General features: G+C 38.9%; 1 protein-coding gene across 1 annotated transcript in view; it reads right to left on the minus strand.

Moving 5' to 3' along the window:
- DNAH3 (dynein axonemal heavy chain 3) overlaps nucleotides 1-21,506 on the minus strand; it is a 2,217,123-nt gene that overhangs the window by 433,198 nt on the left and 1,762,419 nt on the right. Inside the window, exons 44-46 of the mRNA XM_044089509.1 lie at nucleotides 10,992-11,115; nucleotides 10,704-10,860; nucleotides 2,580-2,723 (exon numbers count right to left, since the gene is read on the minus strand). Of these exons, the coding sequence (XP_043945444.1) occupies nucleotides 2,580-2,723; nucleotides 10,704-10,860; nucleotides 10,992-11,115 (425 nt within the window). The remainder of the gene's footprint in view (nucleotides 1-2,579; nucleotides 2,724-10,703; nucleotides 10,861-10,991; nucleotides 11,116-21,506) is intronic.

Here is a 21,506-nt window from a genome sequence, read left to right on the forward strand (position 1 = left end):
CGTAATAATACCCTCCTTCTTTGCTTCTATTAAGAAGTTGTCAATTTCTGCCTTGAACCTAGAAGTTGGATCTAAGGGCATGACAATATAATATCAGCCATCTCTAAGTTGCTTTTGGGCTTCATTATAGTACATGTCCCAATCTATAACCACCACAGCTCCTCCCTTATCAGCTGGTAAAAATCACTAAGTTCTTATTAGTTTTTAAATTGGAAACCACCTGTGCTTCAATCTTGAAAACCATGATTCAGGAGAAGTATTGTTATTGCATTAAAAGCATGTCTCAGTAACTATACAAATATGAATGTGTGTGAGTTACAAGAGGGCCTCAAGTTCTGGCATCTGTCTATTTAGACTCCAAGCATTAAGTATGCCATCTTGATTTTGTCTAGATTTGAGTCTGTTTCTATGCAAGAATACCATTTAGTGGGACTCTGTCTAAAAAAAAGGCATTTTGGGAGCAGAAAAGGATTTAGCCAGTATGCAGATATCCTGGTATGGCAGGTGTAAGCTATCCCTGGAAAACTGGATGTCTTATCTACCATATCATCCCAGGCTGACACATTCTGGACCCCCTTAGAATGACAGCAACTACTTAGCAAATTGCTAAAGCAAATTATCTTGTATTTGTATCTAGGTATTGTTCTTGGGGAAGGCAAGATACTATTCAAGACCAATGCCTTTCCTGCCTCTAACACATGCATAGTTAAGTTACATCATGTCTCTCTGGATGTCCCTCTGGGTGGAGTGTGGCAGGTCATTCACTCCCACATGGGCCACCACTATGTCATAGTCATATTTGTCTAGTTTAAGGGACCTTAGGGCCCTTGTGACATAACAGATCCTGGCACTGGAAAAGCAGCTTATAGTCACCCTATTCTTGTCTAGTCAGATGAAAGTGGAGTCTGTATGCCTAACTATAAAGTCATCTATGATTAAAACATTTTCCTTTGTGAAAGCAGACAAAGTAGATCTTCTGGGCTTAGGCCTGGTTTCCTGATGACTCTTGGGTGAGATCTGTAGATTTACAGTACATGTGAGAGGAGAAGGAGTAGGTGTTGCTTTGTGTGCTGGTGCCTGGGATATTTTACAGTAAGTTCTAGGAGGGTACGGCAATTTTTTAAAAAAACACTACATATGTTAGGAGTCTAGTAGTGGATTGTGACTGATGTGGTGTTGTGTAGATATGATAATTACCAAGGGTGAACTGATAAAAGAGGATCACCTCAATGTTTTATAAACATATGCAGCTCTCATAAACTATGCTATCAATAGTAGGAGTATTTCAGTCATTAAGCATATGACAGGTGCTATACTGTCTTAGAACATCTAATGCAATCAGAATGGCCACAGATGGGGTGGCAGCAGACTCCTGAATCACGTTGCCAGAGGGTGGAGGACTGGGGATTGTGTATTACTTAGAGGTTAGAGGGAAATACTATAGTAGGTCCTGAAGATTTATGGATAAAGCATTTAGAGTAATACTCTAAAGTTAGGCTAAATGGTGTCTAATCTGGCAGCATTTATTAAAAAGACGGAATTTGTTTTAACTAGAAAGATGGAAAGTGGTGATTCACCTATTGGCTAATACCTAGCTACTAGCATTGCTGGTCTTCCTACATCTTCACACGGCTGGAAATCAATGAAATATGCTAATTTCAAATTGGATATGGAGGTGGTTGAATGGAAAACCTGAATAGTGAGTGGAATATCCAGACTGCCTTCATCTGACATGAAGTCATTCTGCAGTTTGGGGAGTGGTTCTCTGTGACGCATATAAAGCTAATCATTTGATAGCTGAAAAAATTTACATTTTATGAATAAAATAGCAGTGTTATTGTAAGAAAGCATTTTAGAGACTGTAACAATTTGGAGTTGCATCATAGGGAAATCCATGACACAGTAATGCAAGAAATTATACTACAATATTGATCAGGGGATCAACAAGACAGTAGCATAATTACTGTTCATGTTTTTCTGTTAAATTACCAGAACAAACATGCCTTTAAAACAGCAGTCTTTATGGAGGTTTACCATCCTTATTGACTTAATAAGTATCACACTAAAATGACTCCCTGTTGAAATGTTGGCATTTAAAATGCCAAGTGCCGACAAGCCAAAAAAAAAGACCAAAAACACAGAAGAAGAGCGAATCTCAAAAATTGCTTTTATCCTTTGAACTTCTTTGCAGGAGGGTCAAGCCCACCCACACTCCCAAACTTATATATCAACCTCGAGATCACCATACCTCTGAGAAAAGGGAATATTCTGTGAAATGGCATATCAGACTTAATATATGTAAGTTCATTCTTTCGGCCATTCAGTCTCCATATTTCAGGACACATTGTAGTGGGTCCCGACATTTCAAATAATTACCTTCTAAAATGCTATAATACTATTGTAGATTGCAGATTTGATCTTGGCAGTAATTTCCCCATTTATATATCTAGTTCAAATAGTACAGGTAGTTTTAAAAGATGACCACTCAGTAAAGTAATATGGACTGCTAAATTTCAGCTTTAAGTATAACATGCATGGTTAATTGCTTCCTGTCCTTTCTTGTGCATGCATTGTCATACCTTATCAATAGTTTGCTTGAAGAAGTTAGATGTTCGCTCTTTTACAATGTTGAAGAAAACCTGCCTATCTTCATTATCAATCAATCGATCATAAAAAACACGGTATACTTCATGGATCCAAAGGCGTATTAACTTATCCCCTTCCTACAGACAGAAAGATAAAGAAATTACGTTTTAGGGAAATGACTCAGAACAATGCTGCATTTTATACATACACAATGGCAATCAAGTTATTGTTATGATTTTTTTCTTGAACATCAAGCTGCAGTAATAAAATGTGCAAATAAACAACTATGATATGTTATAATTTGTTCTCATTCAAGGACTGTCTCTGACTGCAACATGTGATATAGCTATATGCAAGTCGTGTACCTATGGCTTGTTCTATTCATTCATTTAATCATTCACTACATTTTGCTGATATCCACTTTATCCTGTTTGGGTTGTAAGAGATTTTGAAGCTTATTATAAGGTAGTTAAAACCCAGAGAAAAAAATAAAAAATCAGAGCATTCCTATTCATTTCTGGTAAATGATGCCATTAAGAGATACTAAGTAGTTAGAGAAAGTGTTCTGTATTGTCATGTTTGCACTCTGCATCCAGTTGTTAAATAATGATACTATCAGAAAGTGATAGGTACAGAAATCCTGTTAATGAGGGCTTTCACAGACTGCAGAGGAGATACATAAATGTTTTACCAATCGATTAACCCTGCTATAGCTAAGGCGAATGTGTTTGTATTGAGATGGTGATGGGTTGTTCAGATTGAACATAGATCAAAAGTCATGCATGAGCAACTGTGTGAGAGAGAGAGACAGAGAGAGGGAGAGAAAGAAAGAGCACGAGAAAAACAGACATTGAGAGATACAAGGTAAGGGACACAGTGGGACACAACTTTGATAATGTGTGAAACTCAGGTTTACGGGAGTAACTCTTTGACCTGGAATTGTACATCAGCTTTCAGATTGTTGCCTTCCCCACAAGAGGAAATAGCCAAAAATTTCTGATTGGCATATCACACCCCTGTGTTGCTACCTACAGCAACATAACTCCCTTTTATTCTGTGGTATATATATATATATATATATATATATATATATATATATATATATATATATATATATATATATATATATATATACATATATATATATATATATATACACAGACACACACACACACACACACATATATATATATATATATATATATATATATTTATTTATTGGCATTTGTTAACCAGGTTAGTCCAACTGGGTTTGTGGCGACCCGAGGAGAAAAGCTCCAATAAATGAACAAATTACAGAAAAATTAGTATTTTAACATCCAAAATATGAACATTATACAAAAAAAGAAAAAAAATGTATTTTAACATCGAGATTCAATTTTACAAAAACATTTTAAATAAAAGGTAGATACAGCTGAATGGAATGAAAAGGGTCGCCACAGCTGATAAACGCCGTTCCCGTTCAGGAATGCCGATACTGTATTTGTGGTAATGGTTGAAATCTCTGAGTTGCTGTAATGGTCGATGAGTGGGCCTAACTGTGTTCCTTTCATTGCTGGGCTGAATAGCTGCAACAGTCATTTTTGGACTGGTTTGTCTGTGCGATGTTTGGGCCTTGGGCTGAACAGCTGCAACGGTCGTTTTTGGGACTCATTTAAAAACTGATAAACTGCTGATGATATCAGCATTTAGTGAAGTTTGGTATGACGGCTGTTTACAACCACGTTTGGCATTTTCGTGATGGGATCTAGCGATTATTATTCTACATTTGAGGCGGCTTACATTTTGTTCTTTGGACTGTAATTGTGAAGGAGGCGCATTTGCTGCGAATCTACCAGATTTTTGGTACCACGCAGTCTACAGAGGTGACTTTTTACTTTATAGCTATTTGGCTGTACAGCGGTTTGTCTACAGTCTTTGGTTTCAGCTCTTCAGCTGTTCATTTTATATTATTTTGTGTTTTGATACCATGTCTTGGAGGTTGTTCATTCATTTTCCTTTGGGGACATTTTTCGTGTATTGGCTTCAAGAATATCACCTGTGACATGGTCTGGGCCTAAGTTTTTCCATTTGCTGAACTGGGGGACAGTTTTGGTTGTTCCTATCAGTTTGGATATATACCTAACAACATACTTTTGGTCTCTCTCTTTTTTTTTTTTTTGGTCGGGACAATTTTGTCACAGTTTGTGTGGTTTCTTGTAAAATGAGCCCTTCATTGTGACAGGGTTTGGACAATTTGTGACATTTTTCAACCAATAACATTTCTTTGGTTTACTGGAATCCAGCAAGGAACTGTTTAATGCTCGGTATACATGATGAATGTCAGAGCCAACTTTTAGGAGCATTAAGGGCATGCCTTACTTGTCTATCGTAGCATTATTATTTTTTTAACGTTCTCATGATTTATTGCTGTTGGGATTATATTCCCAGGCCTATTAATGATTTAGTTACATTGTGCTGGTTCAGGATATATTTACAAATTTATCATTTTGTAAATATTATTATTTAGGCTCAATACTTTATGGGCTTGTTCAATATACTGCCGTTTATTGACTAATGCTTTCTAAATAGATTGAGCAGTTACATTTATTGGGTTCACTTCCCATTTAGTATTTGGTATATTTGAATGTTATGTGAGTAATTTAATAATATTTCTAGTAGTGCAATATTCCTTGACAATTTGATATGCTCAACTGTCTGTTATATAATGTTTTATGAAAATCATTCTTATGTCTGAATGTGAAGTTTGCTTCTATGATGACAGTTGGTTCTGTCCCTCATTATATTAACTGATAGGGTGATGCTTTTCAAACCTGTTTAATTTACAGGGCTCTGTGTACAGGATTGTACCCATTGGGTTATACTTTTTGCTGTTGGGATTAGCAACTATCTTTTTATTATATTTTTGCATTTTTACTGATCTTATTTGGTTGACTATTGCATCACATTTTCTTTGTTGCACTCACACTTCTACTTACTGAGATATCTGCTATAGAATTGTTTGTACTTTTATTGCTCACGCTGAGTTTGCTGCTATTTCATTACTGTTGACAGTTAACTGGATCATTATTGAACTGTTTCCTCCCACAGAGCTATTTCCTGCTGTTAAATAGCCTACCACTACCCTATCTTCCAATATCTATCCTACACTACTCCTCCATGACTCCTCCACACTATCTCACCTCATTTACATGTCTTTTCATTCTCACCATTCTGTATAATGCATCTTCTTATTCCAATACCACACTACCCGCCTCTTTTTCACCCCACTCATCCTCCACTATCTCCCTTCCACATCCTTCATCCCTCCATTTTTATTTGATATCCCCCTCCCTCCTTCAAACAAATCCATTTCATAAGTTTAAACTAAAACACCATACACTCTACAAAAAGTCTCCCACTTTCAAATGTAAATTACATCTCCCTTTTACTTTACTCAGCAATTCTAGGTTTCAACTCCTCTACTCTTTCTCTTGTCTTGCTCTTGCAGGAGATGTCCATCCTAACCCTGGGCCAACATCAACTAACATTCTCTCTCCCACTACCCCCACAAATAGGCACAATAATAAATACCTTAAATTTATTACCATTAATACCCAGAGTATTAATAACAAAATAACAAACTTTCATGCCTGGCTAAATATAACTGAACCTGACATAGTAGCAGTAACAGAAACCTGGCTAAAACCTCAAACTTGTAACTCTGAAATTTTACCACCTGGCTACCAAGCACTTAGGTCCGATCGCCTAAACAAAAAAGGTGGTGGTGTAGCCTTAGTCTACAACTGCCTGCTAAATCTTAGCCCATACCAAAATACCATTCCCAACTTTAATAATGCAGAACTAGTCATAGGAATCCTCAAAATAAACAACTTCAAAAGTATCTGTATTATAACCATCTATATCCCTCCTGGAGACAACTCCTCCACCCTAGAGAATATTCTCTGTTGGGCCTCAAACAATATTAAACAGGAAACTTTCATTCTAGGTGATGTAAATATTGACTGGAATAATATTAATAACAATACTCCCCTTCAGTCTATCAATCTTTATAATTTTACTCAACTAATAAACAACATTACCAGACCTAACAAAACCAACCCTCCATGGTCCATCTTGGACTGGATCTTAGTCAGCCACCCTAACAATATCTCCAACTCAGGTACCTTACCAGACTCATTAAGTGATCATCTCCCAGCCTTTATTAACCGAAAAACCCAACAGCTCCCACACCAACAACAATATGCCCACTCTCGCAACCTAACTAATTTTAATCCTTCTGTATTTTCAGAAACCCTTCAACTAACAAACTGGGATTCACTAAACACTCTTCCCTTAGATGAAGCCCTAGAACTCTTCAATACTACCTTCCTTAAAATCCTAGATTCCCAAGCCCCTCCCAAAAGGATAAAGTTCAACTCTGCCCCTTGGCTAACTAAAGACACTAAAACTCTAATGCGACAAAGGGACAAAACATGGAAACTATACAACAAAAATAATAACCCAGCCTCTTTACTGCAATTTAAGCAACTCCGCAATCTTGCTAAAAAACTTATTATAAAGGATAAGAAATCTTACTACGGCAAACTTCAGTCCTCCCTCACAAATAATCCCAAAAAATTCTGGAATTCCATCAATTCACTCTTACATCCAGGTACAAAATTCAATCCCTGTCCAGACAATAATAAGACTGACACTGAAATAGCAACTCTCTTTAACTCGTTTTTTACTGGCTCAATAGCTGAACTGACTAAATCCTTCTCCTCTTCCACCCCTACCCCTAACCCAAAGCATCCTTCTACACCCATCCCTCACTCCAACTCTCATAACCCACCTCCCACTTTCATTCTACATCCCGTGTCTACCACCAGTATCAAACAACTTCTTCAAACTCAAACCATGCTCCAATGCCCTGACAACATTCCATCACTCTTTCTCAAGCTGCAGCAAATGGCATCGCCATTCCTATCAGCATTCTCATCAATAGATCCATCCAAGAATCTTATGTTCCCAAACTTTGGAGAGCTGCCCATATTCTGCCCCTCCATAAAGGAGGCAAAAATAACACCATCTCTAACTTAATAGCAATTCTTTCCCCAATCTCAAAATTCTTGAAAATGCATACACCAGCAACTCATGCCCTACCTTCTCGATAACCATCTCCTCACTCCCACACAACATGGGTTTCGGCCTGGCCACAGTACCATAACCGCTCTTCATTCCTTCCTAGAAATTGTCAACCAAGCCCGTGACTCTGGAAAAATTGTCTCCACTGTTCTTCTTGACCTTTCTAAGGCCTTCACACTATATCCCACACTCTCCTTCTCAACCACCTCTCTAACCTTAATCTCTCCCACAACTCTCTTTCTTGGTTCAGAAGTTATCTCTCTGATAGATCCCAAGCTGTGAAATGGAATACTGGTACCTCAAAATTCCTACCTACCCTACCGAGTCCCTCAGGGTTCTATTCTCGGCCTTTGCTCTTTAACATCTTTATCAATGATCTCCACTCTTCTATTCCTCTTGCTCAAATAGTACAATACGCAGATGACTCCACTGTTATCTGCTAACCTTCCCGAGCTCCAAGCCAAAACCCAATTGGCCTTCACAACCATAGAAAATTGGATGCTTCAAAATCATCTTTCCTCAATGCCAATAAATCCCACATCATTCTCTTCTCCTCAAAAGCTCTGACTCCTGATAAGTCATCCTTCATAATTTCCAGCCTCTCCCAGTCCTCAATAGAAGTTGTTAGTAGTGCTAAATTACCGGAGTAACCATTGATGAACACCTGAAATTTAATAATCATATTCAACTAAACATAAAGAAAACTCATCAGAAGCTCGGTATGCTTTATAGAAATGCAAACTTTCTTACTCTATCTTCAAGACAAACTCTCGCCACTACCTTCCTTCTCCCTTCTCTACTGTATGGTGCTCCTCTTCTATCCAATCTCTCACTTCTATCTCCACAAAACTTGAAAGTTGCTACTACAAAATTGCCAAATTGCTACTAACTCCACTCATTCTACACACCACTGCATCTGCCTCCGTAGTCTTCAATGGCTAGAACTCCCTAATCAACTCAATTTCCTCCAACTTACTACTGCACACAAACTAATCTTTAAACCCACTGCTTGCCCAGCATTATCTAATACCTACACCATATACAATCCTCCAAGGCCCCTAAGATCTAGCCACCAAAATCTTATTTCAGTTTACAAACCCAAACGACCCCCTGGCCAACTCCTACTTTCCTATACTACAGCAAAAAAATGGAACTCACTTCCTTCCCTTCTAAGAGCCACTACAAACTATGAACACTTTAAATCTCTTCTTCATTCTCACCTTTTCCAAAATTGGAAATGTAATTGTATACTTCCTACCTAGATCTCTATTTATCCTAGTTCCATCCCACCCCCCTGGTTCCCCTTCTTCTGACTCTCTCCCTTGCTCCCCTCTCTTCTTCATTATCTCCTCCTTCCTCCTTGAATAAACCCTTTATTTTCCTTCAAGTGCTATGCTTACTCTCACCTTAAATCTTTTGACTTTTTTCTCAAGGTGGTCTCCTGGACTCAACCACAATTTGAACATTAGTTATCTGTTCTTTTTCTATCCTCTTCTGACACCTCTCCTTTAATTTCTTTGTTTCTTATTCGTTTCTCCCATGCATCCCTGCTCTTGCATTCAAACTCTATCTATAATTTCCTTTCCTTTCCTACTTTACTAACATTCACAGTTGCACTAATATATCTTTTTCTTATGTATAGTGCCCAATGCACCTCATTCTTGTTTGGAAATTGTTAAAGTATTATGCTATTAGAACAGAGTGTGTTTTTGTGTGTATTAGTTTAGATCTGTTCTGCTGTGTTTTTGTGTGTAATGTATTATCATGGAGCTTTTCTCCCCGGGCCTCCACTGAAAACGGGCTTTCGGGCCCAGTGGACTTCCCCTGTTATCAAACTGGAAATAATAAATAAATAAATAAATGCATGCACATTTTTTTTTTGTTTTTTTTGTTTACAAGAGGAGTTTTAATCTACAGAAATGATTAGATAACAAAAGTGAGTGCAAATCCTAAGGATGATGGAGTACTTATGTGAGAGAGGAAGAAAGGTAGTTATGGTGGGGTGTTTACGTTGGTGCCTGACAATGACAAAGTTTTGAGTTAAGCAAGTAAAATTTGAGTTTTTCGTTAAAGTGTGCTGGGTGGCTGATGGAACGTATATCTAGAGGGAGTTTGTTTCAAGCTTGTGTAATGGAGTAGAGTATTTATATAGGAGTTTACCTATGTTTTTTTTGGTTGGTATGTGTGCAGTAGTTGCTGACTGGAGGTACGGATATATATATATATATATATATATATATATATATATATATATATATATATATATATATACACACACACACACACACACACACACACACACACACACACACATATGCTAAAGCAGATTAATGACACAGAATATAATAATAAAAATAAGAAATTAAAAGTCTTTAATTGGCTAGCCAGTAGTGTACCGAGTACATGCCATTCTGGACACAGTTATCTTCATTGCTGTCTCACCACTATGCTTTTAAATCTGATTATACAACTGAAGCTGGTTCACTGCTTTAGGTGAAATTTTGCCTCCTTAGAACTGAATTGTGTACATTAGGACTTACCTGGCATATGCCTTGCTACACCCAAACTTAAGGTGATAGCCTTAATGTGAGCCTTCTGTCACACTTCTGAAAACTCACTTTGTCTTCCCATATTTTAACTCATGACACCAGAGAATGACTAACAGACAGACTAGCAAAAATAATAGTAAATAAGTGCAGTCTTACTATGCATGTAAAAAAAAAGAAAGAGAAAGAAAGAAAAGAAAATAAAGAAAGGAGGGAAGGAACTGTCTACAATCTCTGCCTTATAGCTCCAGTGTCTTAGATTCAATTCTGATATCTGGTTACTACTTTTGGGGAGGTCACATGCTCTATCTGTGCCTTCATGGGTTTTCGCCGGGTACTCTAGTTTCTTCTCACCTCCCAAAAGCATACTGGTTGACTGAATGCTCTAAATTATAGTATCTTTGTAGTGTCCCTTCCTCTGCTAATAAACTAGCAGTATCATACCTGAAGGTGCGTATGTGGACAGAGCAACACTCCACGAATTACTCGGGAAAAGTCACGAAGGTTGAATACGTAGTGGGATTTGGATGGAGTTGGAAGAAAGTTCTCCACTGCCGCTTTGTAAACTGACATTGTAGCTTGCACCATAATTTTACCTAGTCTGAAAAGGAGTAAATCTGGTCAGTTTAATTTTTCAAATTAAGGAACAGAAACCAATGCAAAATGCATTCACATCAAACAGGGTGTATTGTAGAGACTGATAAGTTCATTGAAATACAACTAACTTCTTACCTCAAGAATGCCGGGTCAAATCCTTTGCCAAAATGCCAGTCAACAATAGATGTAAAAATCTTGGTTAATGTCTCATCATCAAAGGAGTCAATGGAAATGATATTTAAATGACGAGTAAATCGACCTGCAGATAGGAAAACAAGAAACATGGATAGAGATTGCATGAGTAATGCTTTATATCAAGTGTCTGGCTTCTGCCTCTTCTGTGAATGAATTATTTGGATTTTATTTATTTTGAAGAGGACATAAATAAAAATATATGGACTGTTGTGTTTTATTTACCTTCACGATGCAGAGTTTTTTGCTTGGTAGATCTCAATAAAATGTAATCCTTCCACCATTATTAATAAGCAATGATTATTTTCATTGCTTTCACCAATATGTCAGTATATCAGGCCACGGTGGTGTAGCGGTTAACGTTGTCGCCTCACAGCAAGAGGTTCTCCCATTCGATTCTCGGCTGCAGCGCCTTCTGTGTGGAGTCTGCATATCCTCCCCATGGTCGAGTGACGCTAAAGACATGTAGGTAGGTGCGAGCGTGAATGGACATGCCTTCTTTGAAGGTTGGGCATTGGGCTGGCAACTTGGCACCATAACAATCCACTGCCAATCATGAACGGACCGGAGTTCCACTGTGGTGATCCCTAACTGGGAAAAGCCGAAAGACTTATCAGTGCTTCTTCTCAGATTTAGGAGAAATGACACACAGACCTTTTATACTGCTGCAATGTGTTATTTACTTTTCTCTTCTGCCTTCCTGTCTTGTTTTCTCTCAAGAGAAAATACATTAGCTCAAACATTACATCTGCAGTGATTTTGGATCTAAGGAATTCATGCAGGAGTGCTTGTCACCTGATATTAAGATATGAAAGCAGGTGACGGACAACAAATGATTGTAGGAACAACTGCATAGTCTATTATAGGTTCATTGGTAAATACTAGGCTATCAGTCTGCAGACTGTTATAAGCCTAGTCAACAACTAGAGTTTAGAATCAAATTCTGTATTTTGTATCAATGAGGCAAAGACCTTAACTATTTTGCCAGCCCTATAACTGAAAAGATACACTGAAACACAGACTTATATAGTTTCCTGTCTTACATGGGTAAACACATCTTTTCTTGCTCTGAATACTCCTACCTGTTAGTAATGTCTTTCAGCTTTTTTCCGGTTAGGGGTCACCACAGCAGAATGCCGGTCCGCTTATTATTGGTAGTAGATTTTTATGGTGCTGAGGTGCCAGCCCGGCGCCCAACATTCAATGAAGGCACACCCATTCACGCACACACCTACCTACATGTCTTTAAACGTCACTCGACCACGGGGAGGACATGCAGACTCCACACAAAAGGCGCTCCAGCCAAGAATCGAACTGGAGAGCCTCTTGCTGTGAGGCGACAACGTTAACCGCTGCACCACCATGGCCTCTTGAATACTCCTACCTGTTAAGACAGCAAAATCAAGAACAAATGACACCTGCATTCCCATCTGTAGAAAATGTCAGCGTTTAGTTACTTCACAAGATACATATCACACAGCAGACTTGATATATTTGTCTGTAAAGAACTACTTTAGCAAAAATTAGCAATAACGTTCAAAGATCAGCAATCTGCTGCAGCAGTGGATCTCAGATTTATATAGGTGTTAGTTGCCATGGCATTTTTATAATTTTTACCATCTGATTTAATAATTCATTATGCTGGCTATGTGATGTTAGCAATTACTATAATAAATTGTAAATTCAAAACAGCTTGACAAGAGTCATGTATATATAATAAAATGCTGACAGTATAAAATGGCACATACTGTTTGACATTTATCAAGTCACTTAACAATCCAATGATCACTGAACACCTTATGTACAGGACATCACCTGTTTACCAAAAGAATACAGAACACGTGCAGCTGTTTGCACTTGCAGCTGGAGTATTATTGTCCGCACCTGGCTTTTTTTCTACCATGCTCAATCCTTATTGACTGGGTTGTTTTGTTTTAGCCAGAAATAGGTAATCCTTTCCAGTAACAGGTGCATTTGTATTCCTGAGTATATCCTCATCTTTAAGGACATCTGTCTCTTCAATGGTTATGTTAATACTTCACACTGTGCCATCTACAGGCTTCTCATCATATCTTTATTCTCTGCCTCTGAGGTTTTGTGGTCAGATAATAACTTTTTTTTTTGTTCAAGTCTTCAGCTTCATTTTCTACAGAACAATGTTGGGTTAGCATGATACTTCAGTCATGGAAGCCCAGAAACTAAGTTACTTAAATTTTTATCTGGTTTTATACTTTAACTGGTCCACTTGAGCAAATGCAGCAATCCACCAAAACTTTAAAACCTGCAACATTACTCATTCAGGTAGGGCTCCCTTATTTAGGTGAATATTTATTTCAATGGCATTTATTTTAATACATGAGCCTGGCTTCCTAGTTGATTCTCTTAATGATTACCACAACACTTACTGCACATTTATAACTCCATACACAAATGGCTAAACACAAGTCCTAAAATCATTACTACACATGTTAAACTGAAAGCACTGTATAACACCAGGCCAAATAAAAATAATAATACACTGGGGCATCAGCATCCAGTTTTTTAGGTGTAATGAAACTTCCAGTAAATTCTCTGAATAGAAATAATTGACAATTAATTGCACATCCAATCAGAAAAAAGGTAACAGTAATATATAGATTAAGAGAAAAAAGATTCTCTCTTCAGAGCAACCTCCACTTCTCAAAGCAAAGCTATTTGAGGGGCAACTCATTCTTCATGCTGGGGGGGGGGGGGGGGTTTGAACACCACCTTCTTTTATAACAATTTAAAAGAATGTAGGTAAATCTCAGGGTGAGAAAGCCTACAAAGGGCAAACTATTTTAAAAGTCTGCGATCAGAACTGTGACTGTCCTGAAACTTTAAAGCAAACAGGCTTGCAGAAAAAACACTTGACATTTGCTGTGAATTCTTAGCACAAGTCACTCTGTTAAAGTTTATCCAGAAACTGTTGAAAATTCAATTCCACTAATGATAATTAAAAAGAGATTATCAATGTATTGTTTTTGTTGACACCTGGTCAATATATGTCTTACTCCAGAATTCTGTCTAAATTTCAGTTAATTAGGATAAAAGAATAATGGAATATACAAGGCTAATCAATCTAATAACCATTTGCACCTTGCCAAATAACCACCCTCATGCTTCACTTACTTTGCCAAGGAAGGTGAGGCCTGTTATTCCTGTTGTAAATTTAAGAGTACCAATTCAATCATTCAGTTTATGTTTATAGGAGGGTGTGTCGTTTTGTTGTTTACCTGCAGAGGAAGTCCATTCCAAAGCAGGGGAAGACACTGTGTGACAACTCTATCCATCTATGTTTTATTGATTTACTAATGTAGGTCAAGATCTCTGGTTCTAGTGCTGGCTGCATAATTTGATTTTCTGAGAAAAATGAGGTCAAAGTTAACAGGATCTCTACAGGCATGGTAAGGAAGCACAAATCACCCCTCCATAAGTCTATAAGATACAGAGTTCTTACATAAGGATTCCAGTTTCTCCTGGTAACTAAAATTCTTAAGACGAGATTGACGAGATATTTTGGTTAGGAACCTCTGGGGCTTCTCAAGTTTAATTTATAGAGATTCATGTCAAAAAAGTGCAAGGGTGCATTGTATATAATGTGGTCTGACCAGAGGTCAATATAGGGGAACGATCACTTTCCTGGATTTGGATGAGATGCCCTTGGCAATTAGTTGTGATATGTAGAAGAATTTCTTGACTACAGTAGCCATGTGGTGATCAAAGGAGAGAGAGAGATATCTATTCAGGTGCCTAGATCTCAAAAAACTATTTTGCTTAAAAGTGGGGTGGTTCCAGTGCTGTATGCTACAGTGATTTGCTGTTTTCTTAAGGGAAGAATGCTACATTTTTGGTTTTCCTTTTCAGCTCTTTTACCATGCAACACGTTTATCAGTATGAGCTCATTGTGAAGGGTATAAATATCTGTAGGCTTTGACAATTATACCCAGTTTGAAACTGTCAGAAAATCTAGTCAACCAGAAATCCTGGTTTTCAGCTTGGAGGTCAGGGAAATTAATGTCAAACAGGAAAGGACCAAGAACAAATCCCTGGAGAACACCCGTGGTTACCTTATGTCTGTTAGAAAAATCTGCTGCACAGATTGTTTGCATTTTACCCAGTTGGTTAAGCATCTTGCCACACAGGGATCAATGTTTAAGTTCAACACTTTCTTTACAATTACATCATGTGGTGTGATTGAAACTCTTGGCTAGATCAAGATATGCAGTGTAAACACATTGACCACTGCTAACTGCTTGAGTGACCATCTTGAAAAAGTTGACAAGATTTAACAGGCATAATGTACTCTTTATGAAGCCAAACTGTTGTGAGTCTAGCTTAATGATTTTTTTTGATAACATAATTAATGGGGTTGATAATGATGTATGCGTGCCCCATGCCTTTACAGCTCAGATGCATAAGGCTGCCAGACCTGCAACTTTCAGGGTCCACTGTTGGTCCATGCTTGTGGAGGTTCATCACCCCAACACCAGTTAACCAGGATTCAGGAATATAGACTGTAATAAGACTTAGGTTAAACAGTTTAAGGAGGGGTTCAGCAAGTGATACTGTTTATTAAAGAACCTGGAATGGTATCAGGACCTATAAACTAAGTTTTTGGTCTTTGAAAGCACAATAAGGTCATTCCCTTGTGATGGTAGGGGATGAGAGTGAATCACGGATGACTGAAGTGGGGAGTGCAGCTCTGGGGTGGGGGCTGGCAGAGAATTTGTTGGCCAGTATATTTGCAATCTCACTGGGGTGTGAGTGGGTGGTCCCATTGTGGAAAGATTCAGAGCAATGCTGCACATTATTTCTAATGTAGCTAAAGAAGGACTTGCAGATATTCCTCACCCCAGTTACTAATCTCAGTTCATGGGATGCTTTGCTCTCCCTTATACTGTCCTTCAGTTTCTTGGTGAGATTTTTTTAAATAACCTCAAACTGAGGAGTTCTGGTCCTACTTGAAACCATAAAGAGTTTTTTTTTTTCTTTTTATCATAAAGTTTATTTGTGTTGAGTGACCACTGGTGGGGGTTATTTTTACATTTCCAATTGCATCTGGTTTAAGTAAAGACTGCTAGAGTGAAGTAGTTGTCCAAATGGTGGGTTGGGGTTTGTATAGGTGGTTCAGGGTTGGTATAAGGGAGCTGGGGTTTGTATAATAATTAAGATGTTTTCCTCATAGACACAAAGTACAGGCTTTGATTCTCACCTTTGAAAAGGAAATTGGCTAGGTTTAAAATGGCCCACAAGTGCAGTTAGCCTGGTACTTACATATGAACCAACAGAACTCCTTAGTTTAACTGTCTAAATATTCTGGGTCGACTGTAGTGATGTTGAGGGTGAATTTAGTGATTTCATCATATAGTTGTATAAGATTCAGTTTTTTGTAGTCTTTAAAGAGGGTACTGTTGGTTACTAGGGGGGGGGACTGAAGTTCTGAGAGCAATTGTCACAAGCACAAGTTAGTGCTGTGATTTAATAGGTGAAGTGTAGGCTAGGGCTGTGGAATGGGTAAGGGATGTATTAGGAAAGACCAAATCAGGAATGTTTCTGCCTCTGATGGGTTCAATGACAATTTGAGAGAGGAAGTCTTTGTTTACCTTATCTGAGAATCTTTGAGTATACCTTGCCTTAAAGGTGTAAGCAAAGATGCTGCTTACATTTACATATTTTAGGAATACCAGGAATTATGCAACATCATTTAGAATCATGGAGCAGGATTTCTAATAGGCTACAAGTTGTAAATTTGCCTTTACCAAGGTAAGGCGGAGTTCTAGCAGCTCACTACTGGGGTCTCTCGACATCAGTCTTTAAGAGATATGGTCCATGCCAAAAACAGAAACTCCACAACAGTTTCTAACAAGCCTAAAGGCATGGTGGACACAAAACACAGGCATGGAAGGAATGCTTTCCTTACATTTAAACCACATCTCACTTACTACACATACATGGATGCATTTGAAATGCAAAAGTACCCCATGGTCAGGCAGTTTATTGTAAAGATGCCTGACATTGAGAAGAACCACCTTAATGATGTCCAACTTGGGATTTGATGTATTTGTTAAGTTCTAATATTCATTAGATAAACCCGACCTAAAAAAGAAAAAAAGCACTGTGGGGGCAGCAAAGACTTAAACCAGTTTGTGGAAAAACTTGAATAAAAGATGCAAGCCATCCTTTGTAAAGAAAGTTGACCATGTCATCCCAGGCCAGAACATACCAGATCTCCCTTGAAGGGCATAATCTATTTAGCCAACTGTTAATGCCAATTACCTTCCCTTTATACCTAGGTATCATTCTTGGTAAAGGGATTATTCCACTCAGGACCAATCTTACCCTTCCTGTGTATCAAGTGCTCATGTGTCTTTTTGCATGCCCTTCAGGGTGTTACACACCAGGTCTTTTACTCAGACAGGGACTATCATCATTTTGTAATCATACTTGCCTGGATGAATTCATTCGGATACTTAAATCAATATTGCTTTTTGTTGAATCAGGCAACCATTAACTGGTTATCTCTCCCTCTACCTCCTAAGCAGATTATCTTTAACTATATCATGCTAAAATCCTTGTCGTGTAGTATCAGCATGCTTCAAGATACGAGTGTGACAGCCCTTCCTGGACTGGGGTACAGATTAACTAGGCCCTTGTCAATGTAATCACTAAAAGGAGCATGTGTCTAACTTAACAGGCATCTATGGTAACTAAAATGGATAGTGATCCCTTAGAATACATGTTGTTAACAAAGTTAAGTACTTTTCCAGTGTATTTTAACTTCACCTCTAATCATATTTTCTGTAATTAGGGAGGTTGCCAACATGTTCTCTTCTCCATGTCACCCCCTGTTTACAGTAGCTATCATGCTGGATTTACTAATTCAGAGTTAGTGGCTACGAAGGTAGATCATGGTTTCATCACTTTTTCTGTTTATACTGCCTTGATTTCCCTTCTATAACTCACAACCTCATCCACTACACAACTGCAACCAGTCTCATCATCTTTCTCTTTCCCTTGCCTTGTACCTTGTTTTAAGTGCTTTAACTTCTCTTGCATCTAAACCTGTCATAGGTAAATTTTGCACATGCAGCCCCACACTTAATTTGGCTGCTACTACCCCCATTGTCAGGTACCTCATTTATAAACTGACAGTTTTTCACATCAGCTGCTTTCCAAGGATGGCACCCTGTTTAGTCCTGAAAATTGGTACCTCATGGATACAGTTTTCAGTTTTGCCAAACAATGTAAGATATTTGTCTTAAAAGTGTTTGATAGAAAGTATGCATTGTAGCAGAGATTATCCCTAATTTGAAGGTATTTTATATGGCACCAAATGTGTGTGTCAGATACACACGAGTGAAGTTTCTGTACTTCAGATTTACACTCAGTAGCCTACTCTGTCAGGTGACAACCAGTTTTAGGGAGTACTGCATTTTATACAGTTGTATTTCACTGAATAGTTTAATCAATCGTATTTTACATCAACCTGCATTTCAGTTGACTTTGTGGGTAATCAATGTATATTTCATCGAAGTGGGATGTTGTTTATTTTACTTGTGTCACTTTTGTGCAACTGTGGAGTTAGTATTTTAACTTAGGGGCATGTCAGGACAAAGGCCCCCTGTATATCATTGATTTGTTTCAGTTATGTGATTGACTGTTGTGACTATTTATTTACCATTTAAAATTATTTGCTCTTTAGTTCTTCCTAATGCCATTGGATCTGAACAAGAAGTGCAAAGTTTTAAGTGATTGCGTGAGTCTGTCTCAGCTGCTATTTGGCATCTGTATTCCACTACCTGGAGTCAGAGAAAAAAGCCAGTGTTAGTCATTGATGGCTATTTTATAACATGAAAAAAGAAGCAAATGGTAAATATCATATGGGATGTAAATTTAAACTCATGGCCATGTTTCCTTTTCTAATACATGTATAAGTAACTTCCTCACCGTGTTGGTTATTTTCAATCTCCAGTGTGACTCTGATACTGGGGTATGTTGCAATTGATTTTCTGAGAAAGACAGTCTAGAGATTTATCATGTCTAGTTGTGGAGGACTGTATGGAAAGGACATCAAGGAAAGTGCTGCAAGAGTACCCCTCTAGATTTTGTATGGTTCAGGTAGTTAGTAAGGGGGTCCCTGGTGGTCTAGTGGTTAGGAATTGATGCTGTTATTGTCACAGCCTGGGCTCAAGTTCCAGTTATGGAATTTCAATGGATTTTAGCCTAGCAGTTGATGCAGAAGGTTAAGGCCATGAGCTGTAGTTCCTGTGGTGCAGGGTTTGATTCCTTCAGAAATCATTTGCCTACTGCGTAACCTTGAAAAAAAGAAGTTATGTACTCACCATAACGTTCCATCTGAGTAGGTAAACTTCATTTGTCAGCAACCTGTGGGTTTCGGATCCGATACGGATCCGGGCCGGCAGCATACCAAGCAAAAGATCTGAGCTCCCCCCCCTCCCCATACTACACTGCAACTTCCTTCCTATCCTCAGATCGAGTTTGCAACTCCCCACGTGACACCAACAAACTAACCTGAGACCTCTAAACCAAGGACAAACCTCCAGCTCTTGAACTCCGAACATCGAACTCAGCAAAAATAATGCCAAGGTAAGGGGGAAGGAGGGAGGGACGGCTGCTGACAAATGAAGTTTACCTACTCAGATGGAACGTTTTAGTGAGTACATAACTTCTATATCTGAAGTAGTTAACTTCATTTGATCAGCAACCTGTGGGACAGAGTCCCCAGCTACCCGAAATCTTGGGAGGTCCTTAAGGAAGTATATTCTGGAGCACTGCACAGCCAAAGGAAGCCCTTTCTCTAGACACCAAATCCAGTTTATAATGATTAATAAAGGTGTGAGAAGATGTCCAGGTAGCCACTGAGCAAATGTCATCCAGGGAAACTCTAGACCAGAATGCTGCAGACGTTGCCATAGAACGTGTAGAATGAGCATGAACTCCTACTGGTAATGGTAAACCAAGCTCTCTGTATGCTTGTAGAATACAAAGGGAAATCCACCTAGCAAGAGTCACTTTTGAAACTGGTTTCCCTAAAAAGGGCTTAGCAAAAGAAACAAAAAGTTGATCAGATTTACGAAAGGCCGCCGTCCTGTGCACATAAAAACGTAACTGCCTGTGAACATCCAGCAAATTAAGTTTGTTTCCCCTTTGTTCTGAAAATTAGGGAAAAAGACAGGCAAATTAATAGATTGATTAATGTTTGTCTCAGAAGCAACTTTAGGGAGAACGGATGGATTAATCCTGAGAGACACCCTGTCCTTATGAAACACAAGATATGGGGGTTTCATACAAAGAGCATGAAGCTCCAACACTCTCCTTGCTGAAGTTATAGCTACCAGAAAAGCCGTCTTCCATGACAAAAATTTTAAGTCAACTGATGCCGAGGGCTCGAAAGGTGGCGCAACTAAGGCCTGAAGAACCGCAGTCAGATCCCACAGCAGGGATGGATTCTTAATAGGAGGTCTCAGAAGAAAAGTGCCTTTCAAAAAGGTCTTACAAATTCTGGCAGCAGCGAGAGAGCCTAAATTGTCCCCTACATGGAAATGAGAAAAAGCCGCCAGTTGGACCTTCACTGTGGAAGAGCTGGCTCCTTGCTGGAAGATACGAGACAAAAACTCCGCTGGGATCAGAGCGGTAAAAGGATCTAAATTTCCTGTGAAGCCCAAATGGAGAAGCATCTCCATTTGCTACAGTAAATTTTCCTGGTAGAGGATTTATGTGCCACAACCAAGATAGATTTAACAGGAGAAGAGATACCGGGAGTCCTAGCAACTAGTGGAACTGGAGCAGCCAAGCTGTAAGCTTCAGGCTGTACAGATTCGGAGGAAGCATTCCCGAGGGATGACGAATCAGATCCGGAATGGGATCCAAGATCCAAGGTGGACATATGAGATGAGACCGTAGGCAGGGGAACCAGACTTGACAAGGCCAGAATGGGGCTACGAGGATCAATCTGTTCCCCAATCGGCAAGCTTTCTGTAAGAACTTTATCATGAGCGGAAGCGGGGGATATGCATAAAAAAGACCGGGTGGCCAAGCATGATTAAGAGCGTCTCGGGGGGCTTCTCCTGTTGGGGGATTAGAGAGAAAAACTCACTGCACTTCACATTGGAAGGCGATGCAAAGAGATCACAGCAAGGCTGACCCCACTTGAGGAAGATCTGTTCCTCTACACAAGGGTTCAGAGACCACTCGTAGGGAGAAAGGATAGTTCTGCTCAATTTGTCTGCCAAGATGTTGGACTGACCTGGAATGTGCATTGCTTTCAGAAAGTGGTTAGTGGAGATCGCCCATTCCCAGACTCTCATGGCTTCTCGACAAAGGGGATAAGGCTTGGTTCCCCCCAGTTTGTTGATATACCAAACCACTGACATATTGTCTGACTGGATCGCAATAGTTCCCAGAGGGAGATAAGCA

The sequence above is a fragment of the Protopterus annectens genome, chromosome 12.part0, assembly GCF_019279795.1.
Source record: "Protopterus annectens isolate FY-2018-M chromosome 12.part0, PAN1.0, whole genome shotgun sequence".
Taxonomy (NCBI): domain Eukaryota; kingdom Metazoa; phylum Chordata; order Ceratodontiformes; family Protopteridae; genus Protopterus; species Protopterus annectens.